Raw genomic sequence first — 11,429 nt, forward strand, 5'->3', positions numbered from 1 at the left:
GCTTTGCTATTGGAGATATGCGAGGATCAATATAGGACTTTATTTGATCGACTGACTCAATTTAGGATTAAATTTTAATTCATGTATCCGTCTTTATTATTTCCTTAATTGCTCATCCATTGTATTATAAATTGGGACTCATACATGTAAAGAAAACCAAGTTGAATCGATACAATATACAATATTCTCTCAACTTCCTCTTCTTCTCCACTTCGTGTCATGGTATCGGAGGTTATATTCCTGGTCCAGCTTTCCCAGTTTCTATCGTTTCCCGAGGGGTTGACGAATCAGGCCCATGGCGAACACACCCAGTCCAAGGAGAGCTCACTAGCCACTGTCGAGGCAAGCCCACCTCTTGGGCCGGGATGGTTCCACCGGGTCAACCACCCGAATCGAGCACGTTGTGTCCTAGAACGGATCCCTATCCGGTTTTCCAACCAAGATTCGTGCCTTACTAGATCTCCATTGCAGGAGGTTGCCCGGAGCCCAGTGACCCATTATATACCTCCACAGTCGATGGGCCGGAGCTACACCTCATCACCCAACAACTCTTTGGTGCCGAGAACTACTCAATATGTTCTCGCGAGTTCCGGTGAGCCTTGGTGACAAAGGACAAGGACGTTTCCTTGATGGAATCGTCCCGATTATGTCCGACGACCATCTGGCGCGACATTGAAAGAAATGCAATCAACTCGTCCGAACATGGATCGGAAATTGCATTGTCCCAGAGGTCGCGGCTGAGCTCCCTCCAACGGAGGACTCGAAGACAATGTGGGAGAATATAAGAAAATGTACGAGAAACTTGATCGGGCGAAAATTTTTAGCCTTACCCGGGCGTTATCAGAATTAAAATGAGGGAGCATGTCGATTACAGCTTGTTTCAACAAGCTTTCGTCCCTCTGGAATGAATTAGAGGCGGCCGAAGAGAAGCTCGAGGGACCCGATTCGACGCTACAACAATACAAAAACGTCGAGGAACGAGAGAAGGCGACTCGCTTTCTTTTGATTCTAAATGATTCCTACTTACCTTTCCGATCTCAGATTTTGGCCATGGAACCCATGCCGTCGCTTGGCCGGATTTACCAACTCCCTGTCCAGCAGGAAAGTCAGCGACTCGCTTCATCAGATGGCATCAAAGTTGGGGGAGAGCATTCTTCTCGCGGCTCAGTCGAGGCACCAGCAGCGAGGACCGGCCAGGAAGATGAGCACCGACGGATGGAGAGGGCACGCCACGGCGCTAGGGTTTTTGGAGGGAAGGGGAGAAAGAAATTTCATGAAGAATGGGACAAACGGTCGCGATTTGAAGACCAGATCAGACGGTTCTCACATCACTTATCCAGCGGTTGGACCGGTAGTATGATGCCACATCGGCCCAGGCGATAAAATTAGGTATCGAATGATAACCAATTCACGTTCGGAATGAGTTCCGAACCGAGAAATAGATTTTCTATTTCGGTTCCTGGATGAGTTTCGAAAAAAACCCGTTTGATAACGACCAAAATTTTTATTTCTAGAACGAAACCCGTTTGATAACGATTACAAAATTTCTATTTCGAAATAAAAACCCGTTTGATAAACAAGAGAAAATTCTATTTCCAGGAACAAAAATCCATTGTTTTAGAAATGGAATAAAAATAATAAAAAATCCAAAAAATTCATAAAATACATGTAGCCACCCACTTTGAGTGAAATTTAAATTCTTTAAGGTGCCCAATAAAATTTACCTTACTCTTTCTCATTCAGTTTGGGTCACAATGTTTCTTTTCCACACCCTCAATGCCAAATATGTTCTCTGGCAAAATAGTTATGTGTGCCTTTTTCCGTAAGTAAATCTCGTGCTATAGATATTTTCTCAGTGATTCATGCCGACATTGGGGGCCCTTTTATCACACTCTATATCGTGATGGATCCCGATTTTTCCTTACGATTGTGGAAGATCATTCTCATGCCACATGGGTTTTCCTTAAGGAATCAAAGAGTCAAGTTTTTTCTCGCTCAAACAAAATTTTCACCTTATTAAAAAACCAGTTTGGAAAATCTGTTCAACACATTCAAACGAATAATGGGAAAGAATTCTTTGGTCATGAATATAAACGTATTTTTGTCTCTTCCCATAGAATTCTGCATGAAAGTTCATGCACCTATACACCTTAACAAAATGGGATTGTTAAGCGTAAACACGATTGCACGTCCTCTTAAATTCCAAGCATCCATTCTTTAAACTTTTTAAGGAGATTGTGTGATCACGACAGCTTAACTGATAAATCGCACGCCAACTCGGGTTCTCAGTGGACGAACCCCCTTTGAAGTACTTTTTGGAAAAAAAAGCTTGAGATTCATCACCTGAGAATTTTTGGCTGCCATGCTATGTTACCACTGTGGGCCCTGACCAATTTATTTTGCAATATGCAAAATGATCCCTAAACTTTTAATTTATCCAATGTGGTCTCTAAACTTTTGGTATATATTCAAACTAGTACCTGGAAACATTGAACATATTCATATAGAATAGGAATTAGTTTGAACATGTATCAAATGTTCAGAAACTACAATGAACATATTAAAAGTTCAGGAATTACATTGCATATTGGGTTAAAAGTTCAGGAACCACATTAAAAAATTAAAAGTTCAATAACCACATTGTAGATTGAGTCAAAGTTCATGTACCATTTGTATCATTATCCCAAAGAAAAAAGTGAAATTTGCATAGACTTTAGTCTTTTTCTTATTGCCCAAAACTCATTTTATCGACAATACCGGAAACAAGTATGATATGTTCCCTATGCATGCTTGTAAATAGCTGCTAATTTCATAAGGTGTCTAACGATTGTATGGAAGACAGATCTACGCAAAGCATCAAATCGAATCCTAACATACTTGCTGACTAGTCCGTCCGACATGTGATGAGTGCAGCTAACTTGTTCTTCATTTTGTCAACGTAACTGTAGTAAGCCTCTCTCCATGACTTCTTTACGATCAAAGTGCCGCAGACGCCCCAGAACCCGACGAAGAAACCTAGCCCAATGCTCAGGATGAGCAAGAAGTATTCGCGATCATCACCCCCATCTTCGCTCTTGCTGTTTCTGCCGCCATCGTTAGGAGATTGTGGCTTTTTCTCATCTCCCGGGCATAACTTTGGCAACGGAATCCCACAGAGGCCGACGTTGCCCTCGTAAATAGATGGGTCGTTGAGGGTGTGGAACTGGTTGGCCATCGGGATTTTCCCCGAAAAGTCGTTGTACGACACGTTCAAGTGATTTAGCTTTGTTAAAGCGGTCATGCTCGGAGGAAGCGGCCCCGAGAGACTGTTGTTCGATAGGTCTAGAGTCTCCAGCCATTCCAAGTTCCCAATGTCGATCGGTATTTTTCCGGTGAAATGGTTCATGGACAAATTCAAGGTCCACAACCTCACGAGGCTCGTTAACGCTTTAGGAATCTCCCCTGACAAGCAGTTGTCTGAGAGATCCAAACTGTTGACGAGGTAAAGAATGCTTTGATCATATTGAACAAACCGTCCTTTGGCCACCACGGTCAAGCGTCCCTGGTACCTCTCCGTGTCAGCATCCGTGAGCTCCACTTTCAAGCCAGTTAAGTTTCCGATGCACGGCGGGATCGATCCTGACAACCTGTTGTGCGAGAGGTCTACTATGTGGAGATTCGAAAGACGGCATATCTGAGGAGGAATTTCCCCAGTAAACAAATTGGACCGTAGGCGCAAAATCAGTAATGAAGGAATGCTCTCTGCAATCCATGCCGGAATGATTCCCGAGAGCTTGTTCTCGCCTAGATCGAGACTGTCCAAAGAGCTACAATTTCGCAAGGAGGACGGAAGTTTTCCAGAGAGATTGTTGTTACTAATTAGGAAGAACCTGAGAGAGGAAAGAAAGCCAACCTCACTCGGTATTGGACCTGAAAGGCTATTGTTCGAAATGTCGAGAATATACAGAAAGGGCAAGTTGCTCCAGAACCGTGGTATTTTTCCAGATAGGTAGTTGTTGGAGATGACTAAGGTTGTCAAAGTGGACATATTCCCAATGGACAAGGGAATGGTACCATTTAGGTCATTCCGAGATAGGTCTAAATCTGTCAAGTAAGGCATGAGCCTGCCGATGTTGGGCGGAATGGGACCGGAGAAGCGATTATCATCGAGATATAGTGTTGTCACATTGGAAGACCACATAGGAAGAGGACCTTCGTAGAGGTTCGAACGCAAGTAGACATTGGACTGGTCGTCTACAAACATCAGCGAGGTGGGTGGCTCGCCGGTGAGTCGATTATACCCGACGTTTAGTTCATCTAATTGCAGATTCAGCTGAAAGAACCAATTGGGTATGGTTCCCGAAATGTTAGCGTTGTTCATCACCACGGTCCTGAGGTCGTTTTGATTCTTGAGCCAAGTAGGAAACTCGGGACCCAATTGGCAAGACCTGATGTTTAGGTACCTGAGCTTGAAGGGAGGAATCCAACTGGGGGCTATGTCGAATGCCAAGGAAATGTTTGGAGATGCTTTATACAAGTCAAGATCCGTGAGGCTCGAGAGATTTGCTAGATGGCGCTCCGTCACGACTCCTTCCCACAAGTTCTCAGAGAGACCCACCGCAACTAGTGTCGACAGTTGCCCAAAGCTTTCTGGAATCCCACTCATCCTATTGTTGCCAACGTAAAACTCGATCAAAGACGACATGTTTCCAATCGTCCGTGGAATAGAACCTTGAAATGAATTAATCGAAAATTGGAGGTACCTTAACTTCTTCAGGTTTCCTAGAGAATCTGGCAAATTACCAAACAACTTATTGATTCCCAAGTCCAGATTCTCCAACTTGCTATCGTTGCATTGAGCTAACCCATTGATAAAATCAGTTATCTTACCAGTGATTTTATTGACAGAAAGCTTTAGGACACTCAAATCACATAAGCTCCCCAGGGATTTCGGAAGCCGACCTTCGAGGTACGAATTCTGGGACATGTCGAGTTCTTGGAGGGATGCTAAATTAGCAAGTTTATCTGGAAGCTCGCCCCCGAGACTATTTGAGTTTAGATCAAGATGCACGAGGCGAGTGAGATTAAACAGCCACTGGGGCAATGAAGAGTTGAAGTTATTGTTCGAAAGATCGAGGACCTCAAGCGATGTGACATTGATGAATGGAAGAGAAAGAGGAAGCTTCGACAAGAAACAGTTGGGCAAGCGCAACTCTGTGAGAGAAGGTAGCGAATTGATAGCATGAAGCCAATAATCCGCGGCTTTACTAAGATCGATGCCTCCGAGATTAAGGTATCTAAGGGAAGAAAGGCCAGGAAGCCAGTGAAGATCGATTTGACTGAATTTGGCAAAACAATTGCCGAGGTCCAGATACTGCAGTTGTGAAAGATTCCTGAGACTCGGAGGGATCGTTCCGCTAAAAGACGCACTCGACAGATTGAGGTATCTCAGTTGCTTTAACGAACCGATGAATCCTGGGAGTTTGGTGCCTCCAAAATTGTTCATGCTCAAATCCAAGTACTTCAACTCTTTGACATTGAGCAGAGAAGGACTGATCTCACCCCCCAGCGCTTGTCCCGGCTTGAGATCGCCGCTTAGATTATCATCCACGTACGGGTTGTGGAGATTAATCTCGATGACTCGCCCAGTCAGGTTGTTGCATACGATTCCTCGCCATTTGCAGCAATCTTTCCCAACCCACGAAGCAAGCCGGCCGGAAGGATCCGTGAAGCCACCTTTCAACTTGGCGAGTGCTTCTCTTTCACTTTCGAAGCAACCTGAAGCAATTCCCCCAGTGGAAAGTGCAAACTTTGCAGTTTCAGGAAATAGAAGTCCTGATAGGACTAGGAGAGGAAGAAGGTCAATGCACGAGATCTTATGAGCCATTCTTGCTGCCACAACAAGAATAGACGAAAGGAGGGTAGTATCAGAAGTGCAGACTAGCTTGTTTTGACATATATAGTGGACTAGTGTCCTCCTATAATGCAAATTGAGGTAGCATCCATCGTTAGTCTGGTTTGACTTTGACTTCGAGTTGATGTCATCAAAATATAACATCAAACCAGTTGAGCGTCATCGACCAAGTCAGCTAAACTGTTCTTATTTTCGCATTTTAAACTTGTAGACTTGGATGACAAGTTCTAGTCTATGGTTTCTATGACGCTGAAGCGCCATCCAGACGATCAGAAGATTGTACGTTCCTTGCCCATGTTCCCAAAAGGTCCACCGAATTAAATTGATCACGCCATGGAGTTGGAGCGCATGAATCGAGTCTGTGTAACGATGTTTTTTCCCCCTCCGCAGCTACTCTGTCATGGGGGATGCAGTTGTCCAGGCGACATGATTCGCGTGCTCCGCATCTATCGCTGATGCTCCCACGTTTACGAGTATCTGGGGATCGCATTGGGGAATAGGAGCGTGAAGAGTTCACGAGTGAAAGAGATTGCATCTAGAGGATAGCCTTGGACAAGGGAGTGATGGAGGTCAACACACGCCAAGGGCTCTTTGAAGGGATTGAGTTGAGATTTATCAAGTCTTCCCTAGACCATGCACTATGGCATTTTCTTTGTCCAACTTAGGCGGCGAGAGCTCGATCGAAGAACTTTTTCTAAGCGATTCAAACACCGAAAAATGAGAAAAATATTTTTCGCGAAACAAACGGAGGTGGCTTTCTTGACCGACAGCTGATCGCACGTTTTTTTTACTATGAAGAATTGTGATCACATCCCATTCGTTGGGTTGACTCCCAGTCCCAACGTAAAGCTCTCATTGCCCACTTCCTTGATAAGAACCCTTGGTAGCGGAAAGAAAGGAATGCCGTGGCGTGCACGTCGAATGCCGCGGCGGCCACACCACGTCCTGGTCGAATTTCTGGATGACATTCTTCGAAACATCTATTATCAGGGAAATTGCAAAAACAGAAAAAGTCATGAATTCATTATACTCGTGTCAATTTAGTCATACCTTTTTCAATTTGGTCAATTTAGTTCTAAGCCTTTCGACGATTTGTCAATTTAGTTATTCTAATCAATTTTGACAGGAATAGTTGACATGGACGCCAGTAGTGCCATGTAGAACGATCACATAGATAATTTTTAATTTTTTTCCTTTCCTTTTATCAAGCCTGGCGAGGGTCGTCGATCTTATAAGAAAAAAAGAAAAAAAAGAGAAGATACACCCAATGCCGATCGTGCCACGTAGGACGACCAGCGTCTACATCAGCGATTTTCTATCAAAATTGGCTGGAAGAATTAAATTGACAAATCATCAAAAGGTTTAGAATTAAATTGGACAAATGAAAAAATTTAAGACTGAATGCATAAGTACAATAAATCGATGATTTTTTTTTGGTAAATTTTTCCCTCTGTTATCAAACATATAAATTACAATTATAACGACTTAGACCGCTTCGTAGCAGATCTATGGCGCTGAAAAGTCGCGGTACCGTCAGAAGAGGCCAAACTTATTCACCATAAATCTGGAAAGGGACGTTGGACTAACTTGAGTCGCCAGCTGAAATTGACATAGATTAGAACACAGACAGCATGTCGCATGGGACCACTCTAGAAATGACCTTAATGCTGGAGGATTCGGACGAATAAATGAAGTGCATGTTACGTTGTTTTGTCCATGAATATATATAGTCCCACGTATAAACCCATAGAAACCGTCCGGTCTTTCTTCTCTAACGACTTAAATGGAACCCAGTGCGGTCCATTTCCGCCTAATGAAGACCCCCGAAATACCTCAAGTCGGGGTGACTCGATCGGAAAAGAAGCTCCGCGGCAATTGCACTTTCTGGACAATCAAATAAAAGGCCGTGGCAGCACGGCATGACCGACCTCAAGAGGTCATGTGTCGAGCGCCTTGTAAGAGTCCTCACGTCCTTTCTCACTCCGGTCTTCTTAAGAGCCTTTTGTCTCTTCTCAAATTAGGGGTGAGCAAGTTTTCAGGATAGAATTGAGAACTTGGAACCGACCCGTGGGAACCTGAGAACTTGACTAGTAGGACGGTCTAGTTTCAAGTTCTAGGATATGCAGGGTAGATTCCAGCTTGCAAAAAATTGGGAAACTTGTGCTGTTGGTTGGTTCTAGTTGGAACAAGTCTTTGTCTTTTTCTTGTTCTATGTCTTCGTGCGATCTTAAGGCTTTCTATGGCGTTCAATGGCGAGTGTGTAATATGAAATCACTAGTATAAACTTCCATTGCCGGCAATATCCATAATTAATACTTTTACTTTGTTAATGTTTCATATTCATTGTATGTCTAAATATGAGTTGTGATTAGTGGATTGTAGCAAATTGTGATCATTAGATGATTTACTGCAATCATTCAATTAAAAATACAGGTGGAACCTGAGTAAACCTTATAATCAACCATGGAACCTATAACAGGATAGGTTCCAGGGTTTCTGAATATGCAGGGTAAATTTCAGATTTTAAAAATTAGAAAATCTATTTCGACGAATAGATTCCAAGCTCTCGATTTGATTTCAACAAAATATTGAGAACTTACTACTTCATTACAATCTTAAGTTTGAAGAAGATTTACAAAGATAAATATATCTCCCACTGCATAGTAATTTTCCATGCAAAAGGGCTATAAAGGTTCTCGAGTTGACAAGATTGATTAACAATTACATCAGATCCATCAGTGAGACTCTTTTTGGGGACCCACAACTGAAGTGTCAGCTCGATGCCAACCGATGTTGCTATCCACGTATTTGGTCAAGCATTCAACTGTCTTTTCAAAAGACAACTTGAATTCTCATACAATTTCTACACATTTCACAGACCAGGAGGAGACAAAATAACAAATCTGTAAGCGCTTCCGGGATGAGAACGAACAATTTGGAGCATCTATTGGAAAGTGGTCACTGGCCTGCAAAAGGAAAGAGAACCCCGAATACTTGCCTGCATTTACTTGTAGCAGCCAATGATGGTCCCCATCTCGCCAGATCCTGCATTCAAATCGGTGACTGATGACCATAAGGAACAAAATTCTGTAACTTTCGGAGCAAAGAATCAGAAGCCTGAAGATGACCAAAGAAAAAGTATCATTACAAAAGTATCATGAATTCCAATTAAAAGGGATGGACTCTCTATTCTTGTTGATCGATCATATTACATCATTCATATGCAACTGGGTTTGAATGAACTATCGCATGGGGCCAAAAACCTGGGCAAATCCAGATATGTACTAAAATTTTTTATAGGCTTTGGTTGAGCGAGTTACAATGAAAACCTAAAATTTAGTTTCAATGATAATGCCCATTTCAAAAACATGCTGCAGTCGATGATAAACTAACATGAGATTTGATGCTATCTGGCAAAACAAGCAACTTGATGCCAGCATGCTGAATGCAAATTTTACGTTAAATTAACAGTAGGTTACAATATTTTCCTGTTAGTAGCGCTTTCCAGAGTGGAAGCTATGTCTAACCCGCTATTTGCTTGGCCAAAGCTGGATGGAGCCAGTGAAACACCAATGCCTCCGAGGTGTTGTCATGAGTCCCCATCTCCTATATATGTCCCCACCAATTCCAAAGATTACCTATACAATCAAATGAGAGTCAACTCAAGCAATTCAAGCCACGAAAAATGATCATAATGATAATAATAAAAGCTCAAGCTTGAGAACAAGTTTTCCGGTGAATAGACACACTTGTCATAGACGGATTGAATTGAAAGGTACATCTAGAATCGGAATTTCACGTTGTTAGCATGATGCCGATACTATTTTCCTCGTCGGCGATATCAAAAACATTAACATACGAGCAGTTAGATACCACTCGCATTGCTAGTTGACGTCTGAAAATTGACCCACGCAGAATGTAATAACGGGACTTCGCTCTCTGACCCATCTTTTTGCCATAAAAACTGCAGATTAATAGAGAAACACATCTTACAGGTTAATCGAGATATGGTCTAGGATGAGCAAAATAAAGAAAGAGACTTCGGCGTCCTCACATGAGCGAAGGCATTCAGCTTAACGGAATCGGGTGAATTTTCATTAGAATTCCAAACTAGAGCAACCTGATGAAGGGTTCATCAACGGTAATAACGTAGCGGAATATAGAACCCTAGACAGGATCCATCTGTATATTAAAATCGAGACAGAAGTTCACCTTTTGCAAATCGAACGTAAATTGACAATTGATTGTGTCTGGATGCTACCCCAAGTGTTGCGCCTCTACCGGTATCCACACACGCGAACAGAAGTCTCCAACGATCCAAGTGCTAGCTAAAGATCTTGAAGTTTCTTTTCTTTAACGCCTTTTGATTTTCGATACTCTATCGAAAAAAACCCTAGACAGAGAACGATTCTCTATCTATTTATACAGCCTCATTATCCAGCGGAATTAAAAGAAGTGGGCCAGGCGATTTGGGTCCACCAAACCGTCTACCTTCAATCGTACATTTAATCGTTATCTCATAACGCGCACGACCGCGTAGATAAGTTGAATATGAGAATAAATTAAAATCTACTTCTTATTTTAAGTAGATTCCGGCGCACAGAAAATATTAACTCAGTTCGCTTTTGTGTGCGACCCTGTAGGTTCACTAAACATTAGCAGTGTGCTCAAAACCTTTTTTGGCCCACAAGTCACAAGCGGTCTCTAGCAAGACATTATGACTACCTAAGTATAGTAAATGTCGATTTTCCGACACAACCTAATCCACAACTAATATTAGAGTATCAACCTTGATTGATTCCTAGGGCAGACCACTAACAATCTCCCACTTGCACTAGAACCAATCATATAAACTAAGTCTCTTTGTCACTTGATTTCCGAGTTAAGCATAAGGCAGGACAAGTGTCATCCTTATATAGCTTAAACTCATTTTCCCGATACCGCAGTTAGACTGTCAAAACAAGTAGTTGACTCTTCAACTCACTTGAGCATGGCCATGCATTTCACATTCTCAACTCTACGGGAGGCCAGGAAATCATACCCTCGTTATATAAGAGGGACAAATCCCATCTTGTATACTCACATTACTCAGCACGATTCATGACATGCCCAGCCATTATCTTTATAATCACCTGTTACGGCTGACGTTTGGCAATGTTAAAGCATGCCAATCCACGTCTAGGAAACCATGGCAGACTCAGGTCAAAGGACTATACTCTATAGTTGTGATGAGAAATACTGATGACATTATATAACAATCCTACAGTATTCTCATAGTGGGTCTATCCAATACAATGTTCTCCAACATGTATTCCATGTGATCAACTTTATATCTCTATATTCATGACTCGTGAAATTTGGTCATCAGTTGACTCATATGCTAGTCTCAAACACCATTTACTTCCCAATGCACAATGACAATTGACTAGGGACATTTAGAATATTAATATCCACTCTATTAATAGAGTTTCACGATCAAATCACGTATTTGATTATCTATTAAGGATATTCAATATTCAGGGGATAAAGATTTCGC

General features: G+C 42.3%; 1 protein-coding gene across 1 annotated transcript; it reads right to left on the minus strand.

The window, feature by feature from the left end:
• Positions 1-2,835: 2,835 nt before the first annotated feature.
• On the minus strand, positions 2,836-5,866 carry LOC115693973 (receptor-like protein EIX2). The gene has a single exon (XM_030621057.2). It carries the CDS (start codon positions 5,864-5,866, stop codon positions 2,885-2,887), a length of 2,982 nt encoding a protein of 993 aa, XP_030476917.2. The 3' UTR covers positions 2,836-2,884.
• Between the last annotated feature and the right edge of the window lie 5,563 nt (positions 5,867-11,429).

The sequence above is a fragment of the Syzygium oleosum genome, unplaced genomic scaffold, assembly GCF_021117445.2.
Source record: "Syzygium oleosum isolate NSW1041296 unplaced genomic scaffold, Sole_v2.1 Sole_v2.20, whole genome shotgun sequence".
Classification (NCBI taxonomy): domain Eukaryota; kingdom Viridiplantae; phylum Streptophyta; class Magnoliopsida; order Myrtales; family Myrtaceae; genus Syzygium; species Syzygium oleosum.